Genomic DNA, 16912 nt, shown 5'->3' with positions numbered 1-16912 from the left:
GCGGAATAAGAAAATTTGTATACGGTCAACAAGGAATGGTCTGACGAGCAGCGACGGGCGAGTCAAGAGACGTGGAGCAAGCCCGAGGCTAGCTCGCTTGGTTCCAATATTGATCGCGATGCGGGCCGATGACGCACACTGCCTACTGCGTGGACGGCTAGCCTGCCAGGCTCACAGGGTGGCCGAGATGACCGGCCTGTGCAAGACCGCACCTTGAGTGCTATCAGTACCGATAGCGGCCTGGCGGCCTGGCGCTGTCGCCTTAAAAGATAGAGGACTCAGTGAGGTTTAGAGGGAAGTTCCGTTCGGGACACCAGCGAGGTGACACTCGAAGCGAGGGGCGAGCGCATTGACAGGTATCGGCGAGTACCTCAGGTACCGTCGGGTACCCGCATCCTGGGAGGGGAGGGCGGACACGACCGACGGACGGGGTGGCGTGGTGGGGAGTGGCGGGGGTGGTGAAATCGATTTCTCGAACGTGGAAGGGCGCGGGCCCGAACCCCGAGCGCGCCGAGCCGAGCCGAGCCGAATCCGACCGATGTGCGCAGGCCCAGTCTGGAGTCATCAATAGCAGTGGCCAGAATTCACTGCAAGGTCTCTGGTGTGTCGCGGCTAGCCCTACAGCTCAACTCAACTTTGGTCGCCGAAACTAGGAAAAGACTCCACAGAAATGTAAGTACGAGTGTGGAAAAGTGCGACGCGCGAGTGGCCGGGGCGGGGGACAGCTTGGCGGCGGCCAGGACTCGGCAGGAGGGTGCAGCGAGGCTCTCCCCGCGGCAGCACGGCAGCCATGGCGGCGTGGCTCTGCGCGAAGCGCGAAGCGGGCCAGTGCCTCTTTTGTGCACTGGCTCCGACAAAGCGAGTTTCAGGCCTGGCGGGGCACCCTGGCGACGCCCTCGGCTTCCTGGCCGTCGAGGCCCCGCCAGAGGCCTTCACGGTGGCGGCCCGTGGGACTGCACCCCAAGACAAGGGTTGAGGGTGTCATATGTAGGGCAGCCCCCTCCCCTCCTCCCCAGCCCGTTGGCTGCCGTTGGCGCAGCGGGGTGAACTTGGTGTGTCCAGGTCGCGGTGTTGGCCTCACGGCTGGGCGGCGTGGACGAGGACGTCGGGGTGCATCCCTGCGTTAGACGCCCCTCGCCACGGTTTCGCCCAGCCCGCGCGAAAAAGGTGTCGCGACGAAGCGCTGAGCTATCGATCATCAACAGTTGACCTCCGCGTTACATCGGGCTGCAGGCCACTGCACTGCAGGCTGCAGGGCGCGGATAGCAATGTAACCCTCACGGCACCCTCACCGCGCTCACCGCGCTCACCGCGCACGTGGGCCGTGGTCGCGCACCCCGAGTCCCAAAGTCCGCGACCGTAGCGCAGCAGAGCCGGACAACGGCCCCTCGCAAAGTGGGGTTAGGGACGAGTGGCGGTGAATTTCCTGTTTCCGCGGAAGTTTCCGGCCTCGGCGGAAGAGGGGAAGTAGGAAGTGGCCGGGGGAGGGACATGGGGAGGGCCAGGGGGCTGTGGGCGATTGACTGCTGCCAGCCACAGCCTGCCCCGCTGCGTTGATGGGCGGGTCCGAACCGAAAGGTCACAGGTGCATCCGCGTTGCGTGGCCTGGTGTGGCCAATCCCGGAGACAATAGAACAGGCACTGCCAAAATGTTGCATGCTGGTGGGGGCATCGAATGCAATGCCAGTGTGTCGTTTCAGCGCGCGCTCCCTCGTCGTCACCGATTCTCCGCCTTTTTAGCTTCCTTGCTATTTCTTTCCTGTTTTTCGGAGGGTGGGGGGTGGGGGATGAGTGACCCACGATCGGGGTGGATGGTGATTCAGGGGTTCGCACGCGGTGTTCGGAGGGGTGCTTCGAGTGGGAATCTAATCAGGGCCGGATCCATCAGTCTGGTAAACAGGCGCTGAGGCGCTTTGACACTTCGGCGCAGCGGGTCGAGTAGGTGCTGCTGCACTTTGCGCGCACGCCGCGGCTATCTGCGGACGTGGTGTGACAGTCCCTCGACGGCGGAGGGCGGCGGTCTCGAGCGCCCGTCCCAGCCCCGAGCCCCAAGCCCCGGGCCTGGCTGCCCAAGGCTGCAAGGGCCCGGCCCCCATAACCTCAAAGCCCGCCGAGATGGCCGAGATCCCTCCACGACTATCGATCGCTTGATGAGTCCCTCTCGGCGAGACAGTGGTGAAACTTTGATGCGTTGGGGCACACCGTGCGCACACCGTGCGCACACCGTGCGAACTTGGCCACTCGGCCGCTTGGTGTTGGCGTGACGGCAGTCTGCACTGTGGTTGTTCCGCTCCAGGTCTGCTCCGGACGGCGCTGCGGCAGGTGCGGGCGGCGATGGCGAGATCGTCGGGGGTCCCAGGAACCCCCAGCAGATCGCCGCGCAGAGGAGGTTACAACAAACCCAGGCACAGGTGGACGAGGTAAGCCACACATTCGTTGCCGGCTCCAGGGGACGAGGCGCGCAGACACTCACTGTTTGGCTTGGCCCTCAGGTGGTGGACATAATGAAGACAAACGTCGAGAAGGTGCTGGAGCGAGATCAGAAGCTGTCAGAGCTGGACGATCGAGCAGGTGGGTGTGGAAGTGGTGGAAGGGGCTAAGGCAGGGCGCCTCGCACGGCTGTGCGAGGCGCTGGGGCTGCCTACCCGGCACGGCGCTCGGGTCGCCCATTTCAAGTTCAGATAATTCAAATAACCGTTTCCGTGCTTTTTCCAGACGCGCTCCAGCAGGGCGCATCGCAGTTCGAACAACAGGCTGGCAAGCTCAAGAGAAAGTTCTGGCTCCAAAATCTCAAGGCAAGAAACTTCCTTCATGAAAATTATTTGACAGTCGTGTAATCTCGTTTCCTCGACTGTGGCGCTTAACGGCTGTCAATGCTTTTTTTCTTTTCAGATGATGATCATCATGGGGGTCATTGGGCTTGTGATATTAGCCATCATTGTGGGTGAGTACTGGTCCGCTAGGGAGTGTTCGTCTCATGACTGTGTTCGTTGCCACAAGCAGCGCGGAGGGCAACGCAACGCCTGGCAACGCCGGGGCTTCTCTCTACCTTTTTTCACTTGTGTCATTTCTTTCCCTCCAGCGAACTTCATGTAATCTAGCCCCTGTGTCTGTGAGAGCGACTGAGGTTAGAGCTCACCCTTCCATTTTATGTAATCCTTAGCTATGTCTGTGTGTGATGTTTTCTGTCTCTGTCTTACTTACACTCTCGCAGGGCGATGGTGTCCCAGTCACACACACATAGTCAGGCTGTCATTTTTTACCTTTCCCGTTCTACCTTTACCTCACTCCTAGCTGTAACCAACTTTTTTACCACCAGTCCTATTCTAGAACTGTCTAGCAGTGAGACTCACATCGTACTGATTTCTTTCGTGGACTTGCAACTTTTCTGTCCCTTCCTGCTGTTCCACCGACGACTCCCTACCCTGTTTTCTTCTTCTTCACCTTCTGTCTTCATATTTGTTCGACGATTTCCTCTCCTCTTTGGTTTCGTTCTGTTTGTTTGTACCCTTGTAGACAGCGTACGTGGCGACACGTTTAGCACACAACACACCGGTAGGTCATGTCTCACTGGGACAACTCGTCCGCATGCTTTCTCTCTGTGTGCTTCCGTCAGCGAGTGTGGCTTGCATGGCTGCAAGTCGCGAAACGCATCCGCGGCCGCCCGGCGTCGAACCCGCCACTTTTGTGTCTGCCATAAGAGCCTGGAACAGGACGCGGCAAAACGGACTGTCTGTCGTGGAGCCATAGGTCAGCCATGGCCAGGCCCAATGCTTGGCCCAATGCCTCAGGCCAGCCTGGACAGTCCTCGACCAAGTTTTTGCCGTGTTGTGTTCAGCAGAATCTTGCGCGCCGTGTTTTTGTGATCGTTGTGCGCTGACGTTGGCACCTCTGGGCTGGGATGGCCGGGTGCATGTGTGCTTCGGCCCACTCTCCCTTCTTACGTTTGTTCTGCTTCTTATTTTCAGGCAAATTTGCTTGAATGCAGATTGGCACTTTGGCGTACAAGGAGACGGTACGTGGAGCAAACTTGTATCTGTGTGGGTAGACGCGCCGCGCGCCTCGCCGAGGCCTCTGGCGGGCCGCCCTATCATGCGGCGTAGTCACGCACTTATTTCTTTTTCGTAGAGGAATATTTTGTACAGAAACAAAGTAAACAGTCCGTTCCTTCCGTCCGCGTGATGTGTCGCGACGAACCGACCATTCTCACTGCGCCGCGCACAGCCATCGTTCTGTCTTCTTCTCTTCTTCTCCTCCTTCTCATTTCTCTTCTACGTATTTTTGTGCAACGTCTGGAACGCAGATGCCACATGGACTATCCATTCACTTTTTGATCATTTTGTTTTCCTTGGAGGATACCTCATTGAGTCCAATTATTTCGACCATGATGATTCCATGTGGCTCTGCGTCGCCAGAATGCCTCTGCATGGAGCACAATGTGATTAGTGACTCAAGAACATTGCTTTATTCTGTGTGGAATGTGTAATTTGATGTGAAGGTGCTTCACAATTATTTTTTTGCTGTGTTGTTGTCATAGTGCACGCGTGTGTCAGTGTGTTAGTGTGTCTGTGTGCTGAAGCTATGCCGGTGGAGTCCCTTTTTATTGGCTGCCCCGGGTGAGTAATCGGTTTCCTTCGATTAGGAAGAGGCCCCCGAGGTAGCCGTCGCCACTCCGTTTAACGCTCCGTTACCACTTCAACAAATTACTACGGCAATGAGATCGTGTCGGCACAATTCACCACGTCCTTAGGCTCCTAGGCTGCACTTTTTTAATTTCGTAGATTTTGCACGGTATTGGAAATTTGACTCCGCCGTTTACAAACGACGGCTAGTTGTGAAATCCGGTAATGTTTCAAAGACAAGAAGCAAAAGTCACTTTCAAAAATTATGAACGTAGAAAGCTGCGTATACAAGCCTTATAGTATGACTGAAAGTAAAAGAAAAATTGCATTAGAAGCATGGGATTTCACTTTACTTCCATAAAGTCTCAGTAGATTATTGAGAATTTTCCCTCTTCATTTTCCGATAGTTCTCTCCAGAGGGGGGCTCGCCGTCTCCGATTCGTCCAACTTTGCCTCCAAGGCGAGGAACGCGCCCCGCGGTGTCCCTTGGTTCTGCAGCCCCACTTCTGAGGTAGTCCAGTCCAGCCGGGCGCAAGCCTTGTCGGCGAGGCTGCAGAACTCCGGGACCGCGCGGAGCACGTCAGTCACCCCTGTAACAAACATCTCTTTGTCTTTTTTTTTAAAATCCAAATTGTTTTGTGGGGTTGTTGTTTCTGTTGCGACGGACTGAGCCCCCCCTCGGTGTCTCCAGTGGAGACTTCCTCCACCCACGGCCGATGGCTGCCCCCTGGCAGACGTAAGTACAACGTGTTTGTTTGTTTGCAGTCTGGGCGGTTGGCTAATGCAGCTAATGCAGGGAGACGCCTCGTTGCCTCGTCGCCAGCACTCTCGCCCCGAATTCACACGTGCTCGATCCGGGCTGGGCCGAGCAGGACTCTTTAAGGCGGCAGGGCGGGCCGGACGGAGCGCACCAAAACTAGCTTCATTACTTTCTTGGCGCAGGATATTCTCTTTTTCATAAGGTGTTAACGTTGTTTTCAATAAGTTCGAAAAAAAATGGACACAAAAAAAAGACAAAAAAGGACATATATATTAGGTACTCTGACGGAAATTTCGGTGTATGAGAATAGTTAGAAGCTAAAATTATTTTTCTTTTGTTAAAATTTGATATTTCGGAGCTTGATGCTTGTTTCCTCCTCGCCACGCGTCGCTCCGCCCGGGCCAGATTTGAATGGATTTGTAGGTGAATCATAGGTTCTATTTCTCCGTACTCCTCTACTAGGATTCTTCCTTTTCTTTCCCAAATGATTTGTTGTCCTCCTATTATCGTGATTCTTCAATAGAATAACTTTTTTCTCTCCTGCGTAAGGACTCCAATAATCGTTGCAAATATGAAAAGTGTATAGCTTGGTTATCATATCGTACTTATGGCCCCAAATTGTAAATTTCCGTAAGAGGACGGTACAGGTAGATGTATGAAAATATTAGCTAGACATATAAATATATAAATATGTGTAATCTGGTTTGATTGGAAATAGGAATGCACTGTTCTTATTGTGTACAGAATTCTATAACTTAAAGGCAAACATATTGTAAAACACCAAGCTAAACTATGTGTACAATAGATGATAAGAGGTTCTCATTAACGTGTCACTGCTACCAACCGTAGGGAAGGAATGCTATTTATCGCCCCTTTTATTACTTGTTTTTCAACTATGATAATAATTTTTTTAAATGAAAAGAACGCCTGGTGCTGGTGATAGATTAAAGATAGAACATAAGCGACATTCGCACACTTTGCCGTACGATCGATCGAAAAAAAAAGGTTTAGCGTTTGAAACGTGATTGCAGACTTAGCGCATCATTTTCTGGCTTGTTTTGCTCCCAAGTTGAGTACTGTGTCACTCTGTCGTTTGAAAAACGTCAGAGCATGTTATGTATCAAATTATAAAGTGCATATAAATATATTATTGTTTTGTCAATGCGGTGTGTTTGTTCCGGGGTGATAGCATTTCTCAAGCCTGCCAACCTTAGATACCACAAGGCGCACACACTCTGAGGGTTTCTCAGGTACCGGTGAGTACTTTCTGCACTTCATACTACATTTTCACCTTCAACGCACATATTCCATTTTTACATTCATTTTCTCTCTCTTTTTCGTTTTGTGACACTGTCTAACGAATACCGTAAAAATATATTTCAGCACCATCTACAAAACCAGTCAACTTCACAGCTGCTACCCATACTTATTATCTTTTGTTTATAATTGCTTTCCAATTGTTTTTGTTATTGAGTTCTGTTTTTCCCTATTCAGACATTCACACCTACACAGATGGTGCCCAGGTGGAAGCCGAGATGTGACCAACACACAAAAACTCCTATCTGTTCCGTGTCTGTCTATATGTTCTTCCTTTGCCTGTGTCTGTCTATATACACCTTCTCAGTGATTGGTTCCAGGACCACTATATTACATTGACATACTGACCATACACTTTCTTTTTTCCTTTGAAATATAGGACGTTCAAGTATTTGACTGTCATTTTTGCCATTTAAAATAGTCTGATTCAAGCGGAACACAGTTTTTCTTCCAGAATAAATAAATAATTTACATGGATTAAAGAGAACAGGTGGTTGCGATGAACCGTGGCATCTACCAAAACGTAAAACTGCATCATAGTTGGGGCGTGAAATTGAGCCGAGCTGTAGCGAGCGCCCGCCAACTGGACGATAGGCCAGCCCGCCGAACACTCGTGTTTAACGGGACAGCCTATCTCCAGTCTCACAGGGGCTCCGAGCGCCTTAACTTTTTTTAGAAGGCCTATTTAGTCAGATAGCACTGCCAATTAAAAACCAAATAAAATCTAAGTCAAAACATTATACCGTTCTTGAACAGTCTCAGAAGCCTTCTTTACGCCAAAGTCGCCCTGAAACTGAACTAAATGACTGAGATGCTATAAAAACTAAAACCATGAATGCGTGTGGAAGACCTTTTTTTCTAACTGCACTGGTGTTTCTCCAGCCAAGTTCATGCCGGACACTCCACCGCCGGCCGCCCCCGCCCTTGCTCCCGTGGTCGTGGCCGCGGCCCCAGCGGAGGTGCAGAAGCCGGCGTAAGACGCGCTGCCCACCCGACCCGCTGCACTGCGCCTGGCACCGCGCCCCGCGCCGGCCGCACTCACATCGGACGAGCAGTCGACAGCGTTATCACTCTTCTTCTCTATCTCGGCTTGACAAATCAATTAAGCCTTTCTACTCAAAAAGCCTCCGCTCTTCAAGTTTTGACGAAACAGAAAAATTAATTTAAAAAAAAAGATATTTTAAAGAAAAATCTAATGGGCTCGAAGAAACTTTACATTTAATGTTATGAAAGCTTTACGATATTCTAGAGGATAATAATAAATAAAATCTTGGTTTTGGCCTGTACATTGTCCAAGTTGGTAGAAGCCCGAGCATATTCAAGGTATTTGTAGCTCCCCTTTTCCGTAGGCTGGCGCCAAGCTGGCTGAGCGCCCCCTTTACACCTTTACAACTTTACAAGCCCCTTTGCCTTTCCAGCCCCTTTCTAAATTAATCCTGACAATAATCGGTCCCCCTTCCGGCCCCATTTTGTCAGCCTTTACACTTCGGCACGTAGCGACACGCTCATATTTTAATTTGACTCTATTTGGAGGTTGTTAATGTATCCCTAGCTTCCCTGAGAGTGTTTTCGGGTGGCAGTTCTGCCCACCGCTTCGAATAGTAGAAGGAATGTACCCCGTTACGCGAGTAGCTTTTTGGCTTAACCTCGCCAGTGTTAATGTATTCGACACGTTCTAAGTACATGCTCAAAGTTACATCATCGTACATTGTATATACTGAAGGATATCATGCTAATTTTGCCGAGTATTCATTTGTAGTAATAACATGTCTGCTGGCTGTGAGGGGCAATACTATGTTTTGAAGCCTTAATCAAAAGTGGGGCTCGTCGGAACGTTTTCCTGTGTTAAATGGATTCTTGCTGTTTGGGTGATTACCAGTAAACTGCAAATTAGCACTGTGAAGTCTAGAAATAAACATTTATCTGAGGAGAAGCTACGGAATTACGTATAATCTCATATGAGTTAGTTTATGAAAAAGTTCTCTCTAGCTAGATTCCGGTTTTATAAGTGAATTCTTAGTCATTTATAAATTTTGAAATGGTATTAACGATCTGTTGGAGCTAAAATAAAACTTAATCAATTCTCTACAGAGGTAAATACTGTGAAAAACTATAAGATTTAATAAGAACACGATTGTAGGTACACTGTACAGAAATAAATAAAAACATTGACAGATTCTGAATGAAATGTAGCTTTAATTTAATAGGTATAAAACGTCTTACATAGCGCTCATAGCGAAACCAGACTCAATCACACTTGTGCTTCAAGCAATCAGTACAACAATAGCGATATGTAAAACCGCAGCTACAGTGAAAACCCAGGCTGTGACAGCCAGAAAGGGCATTCCCTACGGTGCACTGTATGGCACACCACGCTTTAACACTTTACTCTGGACGGTGACGAAAGTATAAAAGTCAATACAAACTGGAGGCTCTAACTATAAATGGTCTCAAATAAATCACAGATGAATAACTTCTGTCATAAAGCAGAAGCGCTATAACAATGGTAACTAATACAAAAATACACTTAGAGCTATGTATAAAGTCAAACAAAGAGTTTACAACAACCAAGGCAGTGCATCAGCGTACATAAATTAATACCCGCGTATACAACAATTTCTTGAGATCCAAGCTCATCTGTGATTTTTTTTCACCTCACTATTATGCCACACCAGACCGGCAAATCAATAATAAACAACAACAATAAAAACAGATCCAAAATGCTCTGCTGGGCTGATAGCGTCGACACGCACGCGGCCAGAAACATTCAGCGACTAGAAGCATGACGGCCGCGCGTGTCTCCATAGAAACACGTCCAATCAAAAAACGGGACGGGACGCGGCTGTGACCGTCACCACGGAGCGGCGCGCTCTCCCCCAAGCGATGCGGCAAGCGACGGGCTAGTGGTCTAGCTGCGACAGGAAGGCGGCGCTGGTGGAGGCGATGTAGTTCCTGACGGCGTTGGCGCCCGCCACGCGCTGGCAGGTGTGCAGGTGCGGCAGGTGCGCGCGCACCACGTCCAGGTCGGCGCCGGCCACGTCGAGGGCCACGTCGAGATGCAGCAGGCGGCACAGCGTGTCCACGTCCACCGAGTGCGCCAGGTGGTCCAGCACGTCTGGGGGCCGACAACAACAGTCAGGGCCTCTCTCTCGCACTCGTGAGGCGTCCCGCATCGGTGCGAGAGAGACAGAGCGACGAAGCGCCGGGCGTAGCTCCGCGTAGCGCCCGCCAAGTCGACGGTAGGCAGCTCCGCGTAGCGCGCGCGCACGCGGGTGGCCTATCCTCGACTCGACAGGCGCTCAGAGCTGGGCGGCGAGACTCACACGGAGCCCGGGCGGCGGCGAGACCAGGCCCGTGATGACTCACGTCACTGTCACCTCCTTGCCCCATCATCTCGAAATAAAAAGAGCGCCTCACCTGTCATGGTCTGCTGGTACAGCGCGCTCAGAGCCTGGTTCTGGCTGTGGGTCTTCCGCTTGGTGTCCAGGCCCGCCAGCAGATGTCGCCAGTCGTCCTCCGTCCGGAACAAGTCCTGCCGACAGGGTGTACAGTACAGTACACTGTGAGCCGGGCGACGAGGAGCGAATCCACACTCCAAGTCGGCACAACCCAACGCGGAACCAGACCATTCCCCCTTCCCCTCCGCCAGCCTGTCCAATGCCCGTCTCCGCCGCAGCCCAGCGAGCGGCGAGCCAGGCCTGCCCGGCAGCCGCGCCCGATGGGTGGTGGGGCCTAACGGGACAAGGCGTCGCGTCGCAGTGCTTCGGTACAGGGCGCCCCAGCGGCGCCGAGCCGCGGAGCCGCGAGGCTACCTCCTGCGCTGTTCTGCGCGCCGCGGATTGGGGGGAACCCAACTGCCAACCGACCCAAGTCGGCGGCCCCCCCGGTAACATGGCGGCCAGCATGGCGGCTCGGCGGCGCTGGGGCGCCACAGGGTGGGGCTTGGGGCCCCGGCGGGCCGCCAGGCCGGGCCGCCAGGCCACCAGGCCGCGGGGGCGCCGCGCCTCGCGGTGGGCGCCGAGCAGGCCGAGCAGTGCGTGGTCGAGGCCGCGGCGATGCCTACCTGAGCGTAGCGCAGCACGGCCTGAGGGCAGAAGTCCAGCAGCACGGCCACGGCCTCCCGGACGGGCAGGCAGAGGGCCTGCAGGGACAGGTTGCCGAACAGCTTGGGCTGCGAGCGCACGAAGCGCAGCACCTCCATGACGCACGCGCGGGGAAGGCGGCTGCTGCAGAGCACGGCCTGGGAAGGAGACAAATTAAACGAAAAGTGTCAAAAACACACACACACTCACACACGCGCGCGATGCGGCGCGACCGGTCGCCGTGCGGCGCGGCCTCTAGCGCCGAGTACGTGACGTGGAGGGCCTGGCCAAGGCCTGGCCGTGACGTTGCGCAACGTCCGTGAGCCTATTTCCCTCGGAGGCACCAGGGCCCCACGGCCGCGAGGAGGTGGCTGCTCGCTCTAGAACGGCCGGCTGTACAGTGCATACACGACAGCGCGGAACTGACACGGTGCCGCGGTCCGCGGTTCTAGCAGCGACGTCGGCTCTCGCGCTGCCGGTCGCGCTTTTCTGGCAAACGGCATGCGAGTGCCGGCAGCTCCACTGTGCCTGCCCGCCCGGCCCAGCCGCTGTCAGGGCAAACTCAAGTCTGGCGGTACTGCCGTGCCAGGGTAGCTCTCTAGGCCAGCGCTCGGCCCACCAGAGCAACCACCAGCAGAGATCGCGCCCGTTCCGTGGCGTTCCTTCGCTTCGTGAGCCTATTTCGCAGCCCGCTGCCAGGGCTGCATGCCGCGCGAGGAGGTACACTGGTAGCCGCCGTGCTCCGCGCCACCACAGCCCTTGGAGCCCTTCCCTTCCCCTTCCCCTTCCCCTTCCCCGGCCCGGGAAATCGATAGGGCAGGCCATCCTGGCTGCGGCCGACCGGGGGCCGCGATGCAGCAGGTTTGCAATAAATCGGTCTTTATGTGGGGCACCAGAGCATGCAGACAGGCCGAGTCCTACTGGCTCGCTCAGGCCATGAGCGTATCGCCGACACGCAGACACAACCACCAGCCCTCTCGACGACAACCTAACCCGCGTCCGCGCGGCTCAGTGCATGTCAGCCCGCACATCCCAAAGGGCCCCGCTGTCCTCCCCGACCCCAGAGTGCTCTGTCTCTGTCGCACTCATGGGGCGCCCCGTGGTGGCGCGAGAGAGACAGAGCCACGTCTTCGGAATCGCTCGCTACACAACCCATCGACACCTGTCCATGTCACGCGCGGGCAAGCAGGCGAAGAAGCCGAGCGATGTCGCTCTGTCTCTCTCGCACCCCTACGGAACGCCACATGAGAGTGACAAAGACAGCGGTGACACGAACCTTCGAAATGAGACATCGGTCTGCAGGCGAAGCCCCTGCGAACAAGAGGGTAGGCAAGCCCGTAACACGAGCGAGTTGTGCGGGCTGGCCTACCCTGGCGCCTGCCGTGCCCTCCCCGCCGTGGCAGCCGAAATTGGCCGAAACGAGCTTCCCGTTTTTCGCCAGGATCATCGCCAGTTACCTGCAGCTTCCTCAGGCTGAGCTTCTTGTTCTCGCTGCCGTGCTGCGGCGGCGGCGGCGCGTGCTTGACGGGGGACGCCAGCCGCTCGCTCAGGTCGGCGGCGAAGGGCGGCATGGCGTCCAGGAAGGGCAGCCGGTCCTCGTCCAGCAGCACCCTCGCCAGCGGCTCCAAGCGCGCCCCCGCCGCCAGGCTGCCCGGCGAGCTGGGAGGGGCGGGCGGCGTCTGCAGGTCGCTCAGGTAGGACCGAACCAGGATCTGCGAAACAGGACAGGCAGAGGTAGAAAGGCTAAGTGTTTTTCGCTGGCGTGGTGGAGGGAGGTCACCACCGCGGCGCTCACCTTGAGGGCCTCCTCCGTGGCCAGGTCCATGAGGCAGTCCACGGCGTTGGCCGCGAAAAAGGACGCGAAGAACGCCTCCAGGAATCGCTGGAAGACGACGCTCACCACCGAGCCGCCAGACCCGCTGGAGCCGATCTGCGTCGAGAGGTGGTCCAGCATCATCTTCAAACACGAAAAAGCAATTTCAATTCCAAGTGGTGTTCCAAAGTTCAGCGGCATCAGTTTAAACTTCAACTGGAATAATACCTTGAGTATCCTAGCTAGGGGCATGGTGTCCGCCTCCACCAGCTGCGCCAGCAAGGCGGCCATGTCGGCGGGCCGGCGCTCCATGAGGACGGTGGCGAGTTCCGAGAGGCCCTGGCCGTCCAGCAGCAGTTCCCAGTGGCGTGCCAGCTCGGGCAGCAGCGTGGCCGAGGGCAGAGCCTGCAGCAGGCCCAGCACCTCCGCGGCGCTAGCCGCACCACTGGCCACGCCGCCCACCTGCACCTCGAGCAGCAGCAGCGCCAGCACCACGGACGCCTTGGTCTTGCTGCAACGACAAGGAATTCCGAGTCAGCAAAGGTCTTTACCAGTGGCGGCGCAACGGACGGGACGCCTTGCTCACCCAGCGGCTGACGGCGGCGCTGCGGAGCGGAGCAGCGCCAAGGTCCTGGACGCGGCGTACTCCCTGAGGAGCCTGGCCCGCAGCACCAGGGTCGCCAGGCGCACCGGGTCCACCGCGTCGCCCTCCCGCCTCTTCTCCAGCAGTTCCAGCAGCTGCGACGTCAACTGGCGCGCGCCCTGGTCGTCCAGCGGCTCCCCGCTCGGCCCCTGGCGCGCCTCCAGCACCTCGGCCTCCAGGTAGTGCACCTGGCCGCGGTGCAGCTGCGCGCAGAGCACGTCGCTGTCGAGGAGGCCGTCGTCCTGGGCCTGGCCGCGGTGGCCGTTGTGGTCCACGGGCTGGCCCAGGCGTTGCGCGTGCTTCGCCATGCGGTCCAGCACGCGCTGCGGCTCCATGCGCGCCATGCGGTAGTAGCGCGCCGCCAGGTCGCGGTCCGCGGCATCGTCGCTCATCACGTGGAAGTCCCCCAGGTAGGCGCACGACTCGCGGTACAGCGCCTGCAGCAGAGAGCATTGTTGGAGTGCTGCAACCACCGCGGACACGGCCACCCTTTTCTCTCCACTCACCTGCAGGGCCTCCTCGCTCTCGTCGAGGACCTTGGCCACGGGCGAGGCCGTCGCGCCCGGCTGGTCGCTGAGGTGTCGCGCCGAGGCCAGCACGCAGTGGGCCTCGCCCAGGAGGTGGCAGTAGGTCGACGGCGAGGCCACGCGGTGGCTCTCGCCCACGGCCACCATGTCGGAGAACAGGACCTGCAACGACGTGGGCTCACAGTGTTGCGCTCATGGGGTGCCCCACGGGGGCGCGAGGGAGGCGGCAGGGCGCGTACCTCTGGCGTGGGCAGCCTGAGCGAGTAGAGCGTCCAGGGGCTGGCGGCGGCGGGGGCGTCCGCCACGGGCGGCGAGCTGGACTCGGACGTGGCGAGCAGCACCAGGTGCGGGCCGGACGCCAGCAGGTGGCGTGCCCCCAGGAAGGGCCGCAGACCGATCAGGCAGATGGGGTCGTCGGCCGGCGGGCACACCCCCTGCAGCGCGGCCAGCGAGCGGTGTGCCGAGCGCAGCGTGTACGTCTCCAGCCCCGTGTCCGTGAGCGCGTGCAGCGCCAGCGGCTCCAGGACCACGCGCGACACTGGCGCCGTGAAGGGGTACACGGCCACGCAGGGGTGCGCGGCGGGCGCGGAGCCGTCCATGGGGAAGTGGTACAGGTAGCCCTCCTGCTGCGTGGCCACCAGGCACGCCACGCCGCAGAGCTGCGCGCGGTGCCTTGAGCTCAGCCACGCGCCGGGGCCGCTGGGCCGCTCCCGCCGAGTCGGGGACTGCGTCTGACGTGCGGAGCCCTGGCCGCCCTGGCGCCGACCGGTAGACGCCCTCGCGGGGGAGGCGGAGGCGGCGGGCTCACGGCGGTACAGCGGCTGCAGCGTCAGACATCCGAACTCCTCGCCGTGGCCACCCTACAAAAATCAAGTTTCAGATGAATGTTTGTTTTCGTTCCATGCGTGGGATCCACCACAACGTGTGGTACCTGAGGGTCGCCGGCAAGCTGCAACCGCAGCAGGGCCTCCACCTGGAAGTCCGAGGCGGCGCCGGCGCCCGAACCCGCGAACACGTTGGCGGCCACGTCGGCGGGGTCCGAGACGAAGGGGTTGCTGTGGTGCACCACGCCGCTGCCTGGGCTGCAGTGGCCGCGGCTGGCGCGCTCCGCCGCGATGGCCGGCAGCTGGACGGTCACGGGCAGCGACACGCCCAGTTCCGACACCCCCGTGCCGGGCCCAGTGCCCCACACGCGGCGGCCAGAGTTGACCTGGAAGGGACCGGGTCGTGAGCGACAGAGAACCCATCGAGTCGAGCAGCAGGCTTCGATTTAAGTGACGCGCGGCCTCACCTCCTGCTCCACCTGCAGTATCCGGTTGAGGTTGAGCGGGCGGTGGCCGGGGCCGTGGCCTGGGCCGTGGAGGCTGCTGGCGTTGCTCGGCCGCTGCCCGGCCTCGCTGGGGTTCTCTTGCTGCCTGGAGGAGCCGGTCGCCTGGGCCTGGCCCTGGGACTGCGAGTGCCACAGGCGGAACACGAGCAGGGAGTGCTTGCCCATGCACACGGCCAGCTCCTCGCGCAGGAAGGCCTGCGTGGGCGGGAAGCTGAGAGACACGCGGACCTCCGTGTCCTCGAAGTCGATGTAGCGCGTCCTGGGGCCGAGCCAAAGAGAAAGAATGGTTAGTTTTAAGTACGCTGATTCCGGAGAGTGAGCCAAGAGAGAGACAGGGCGGCGAAACCCTGTTGGGAATGGCTCTGCCGCCGAGAAACGAAACGAGACTGGCGCAGCGGGCAGCGAGCACGCACCTGGACGACTCGTGGGTGCGCACGATGTAGCGGAAGAAGACGAGGATGCGGTGGCAGGCCACCAGGACGTTCCCCGTGGCCTGGCAGCACGCCAGCGCCGTGGCGCCGCCGCGACCCCTCACGGGCAGCTCGATCATGTCCAGGGTGGCGTCCTCCTGCACGGGGCTCGGCGTCACGCAGCCGGCGATCCTCGCGCGCATCGGCTGGCTCTGTGCGGGGGCTCCCGGGGCTCCGGGCGCCGCGGGGGCCCCGGCCGCGTCCCAGCGCGAGTACACGCGCGCCACGCAGCCCTGGCCGCCAGTGGCCCCGCTCGGGGACCCCTCCAGCGTCGCCACGTAGTTACCTGGATCAGGTTCAGGTGAGGCCATAGTGTGACATGTCGACGACTGAGTCCCTTGGGTCTGAGGACGGTGGAATCGGGTCACTTACCTGTCGAGCAGTAGGCCATGTGCTGGACAAGGTCAACCGTGGGGAACGTTGACACTGCCTCTCCACCTTTGGAGAGATCTCGTACCTCCACAACATGGTCAGCTGATGCTATGAGAAGTCTGGACAATTTAAAGGTATTCATTAGAAAAAATAGTTAGAAGAAGTCATAATGCAAGTCAACCGTGTCTGTTGAAACTGGTGATCGTTGCTGGTGCCACACTGTAGCCTCGTTATGCTTCTCACTCACTTGTCAGGTGGGACGGCAGCAACTGCTACTGGATCCTCACAGGTTTGTATATCTTGACTGGCAAAATGGTGAGCAGTCAAAACACGAACCATCTAAAAGGAAAACAAAATCAAAAAGGCACTTTAATGTGACACAGAATTATAGTGATGTGTTGAGGTAAGCTCTGTGTTAAGTCTACAAAATAAATTTTACTTTTACTGCTGAGAAGAAAAAACGCAAAGGCATACTTTTCCTTTTACAAAAATTGATGGACTAGGGCATTGGCATCGTGAATTAGCTTTAATTTGTTTAATTGCAGCAGTGCATAACCTTCCACTTTGTGAAGTAAACCTGCTGCTTATTGTTATGACAGCCGTTTTACGAGTAACCAGACAATGGATGAACATGCAGATATACAAAAAAATAACATACCTCAAATCACAACACGATCAATCAGAAGAACACTACCGTCGTTGTTTTTAAATTATGTAATTAAATGACACAAAGATGCGGTGAACGTCGTCTGCTACTGCACCTGCATACTTATCTCCAGGGTTACCAACCCGCAAGCGAGAGAGGTTGATAATGACACCCCACCCGTAGTGACTGACTTTATTCGAAAAATACCGGTTTTCCGGCCTGAAATTCTCAGTGGACAAAAATTAATCATTGAGTCTCGTGTGAAAATGGAAAATACGGAACTGCTCTTTCCTGGTGGCAGCGCCGAGTGACCGCCGCGACCATCTTGTC

At 56.8% G+C, this 16912-nt stretch overlaps 2 protein-coding genes across 7 annotated transcripts; one reads left to right on the top strand and one right to left on the bottom strand.

The window, feature by feature from the left end:
- Positions 1–215: 215 nt before the first annotated feature.
- Positions 216–8797, top strand: LOC117643819 (vesicle-associated membrane protein 2). 6 transcript variants are annotated; one of them, XR_004587645.1, is made up of 8 exons: positions 427–672; positions 2297–2420; positions 2493–2571; positions 2716–2795; positions 2893–2944; positions 3083–3127; positions 3969–4015; positions 5388–6544. XR_004587645.1 is itself a non-coding variant. In XM_034382924.1 (7 exons), coding segments are annotated over exons 2-7 (432 nt in total). In that variant the 5' UTR covers positions 216–356; positions 549–670; the 3' UTR covers positions 7677–8797. The 6 variants fall into 6 exon arrangements, 5 of the variants coding, with proteins under 5 accessions (XP_034238815.1, XP_034238814.1, XP_034238817.1 ...); XM_034382924.1 differs by lacking the exons at positions 3083–3127; positions 3969–4015; positions 5388–6544 and adding exons at positions 216–356; positions 7582–8797 and having other exon boundaries at positions 549–672; XM_034382926.1 differs by lacking the exon at positions 3083–3127.
- A 78-nt stretch (positions 8798–8875) lies between these two features.
- On the bottom strand, positions 8876–16904 carry LOC117643800 (Hermansky-Pudlak syndrome 3 protein homolog). Its single transcript, XM_034382899.1, has 15 exons — positions 16595–16904; positions 16184–16275; positions 15937–16055; positions 15508–15850; positions 15056–15353; positions 14696–14974; positions 14004–14624; positions 13744–13926; positions 13181–13674; positions 12823–13105; positions 12577–12738; positions 12239–12493; positions 10763–10939; positions 10117–10231; positions 8876–9814 (listed from the first exon to the last, which is right to left on the bottom strand). The coding sequence occupies exons 2-15, from the start codon at positions 16273–16275 to the stop codon at positions 9600–9602; spliced, it is 3636 nt and encodes a 1211-aa protein (XP_034238790.1). The 5' UTR covers positions 16595–16904; the 3' UTR covers positions 8876–9599.
- Between the last annotated feature and the right edge of the window lie 8 nt (positions 16905–16912).

Source organism: Thrips palmi, unplaced genomic scaffold (genome assembly GCF_012932325.1).
Source record: "Thrips palmi isolate BJ-2018 unplaced genomic scaffold, TpBJ-2018v1 HiC_scaffold_17, whole genome shotgun sequence".
NCBI classification, from domain to species: domain Eukaryota; kingdom Metazoa; phylum Arthropoda; class Insecta; order Thysanoptera; family Thripidae; genus Thrips; species Thrips palmi.
The sequence above is the reverse complement of the archived record's forward strand: the minus strand, read 5'-3'. Positions and strand labels throughout refer to the sequence as shown.

What these genes read in the sequence shown, in the direction of transcription:
- LOC117643819 (XM_034382924.1), top strand. An exon ending in CCCAGGCACAGGTGGACGAG is followed by an intron (nt 2,421 to 2,492) that starts GTAAGCCACACA and finishes CTTGGCCCTCAG; the next exon opens with GTGGTGGACATAATGAAGAC. An exon ending in AGAGCTGGACGATCGAGCAG is followed by an intron (nt 2,572 to 2,715) that starts GTGGGTGTGGAA and finishes TGCTTTTTCCAG; the next exon opens with ACGCGCTCCAGCAGGGCGCA.
- LOC117643800 (XM_034382899.1), bottom strand. Translation starts at nt 16,275, where the DNA reads ATGGTTCGTGTTTTGACTGCTCACCATTTTGCCAGTCAAGATATACAA. An exon ending in CATGGCCTACTGCTCGACAG is followed by an intron (nt 15,851 to 15,936) that starts GTAAGTGACCCG and finishes AACCTGATCCAG; the next exon opens with GTAACTACGTGGCGACGCTG. An exon ending in CCGTGCTGCGCTACGCTCAG is followed by an intron (nt 10,232 to 10,762) that starts GTAGGCATCGCC and finishes CCCTGTCGGCAG; the next exon opens with GACTTGTTCCGGACGGAGGA.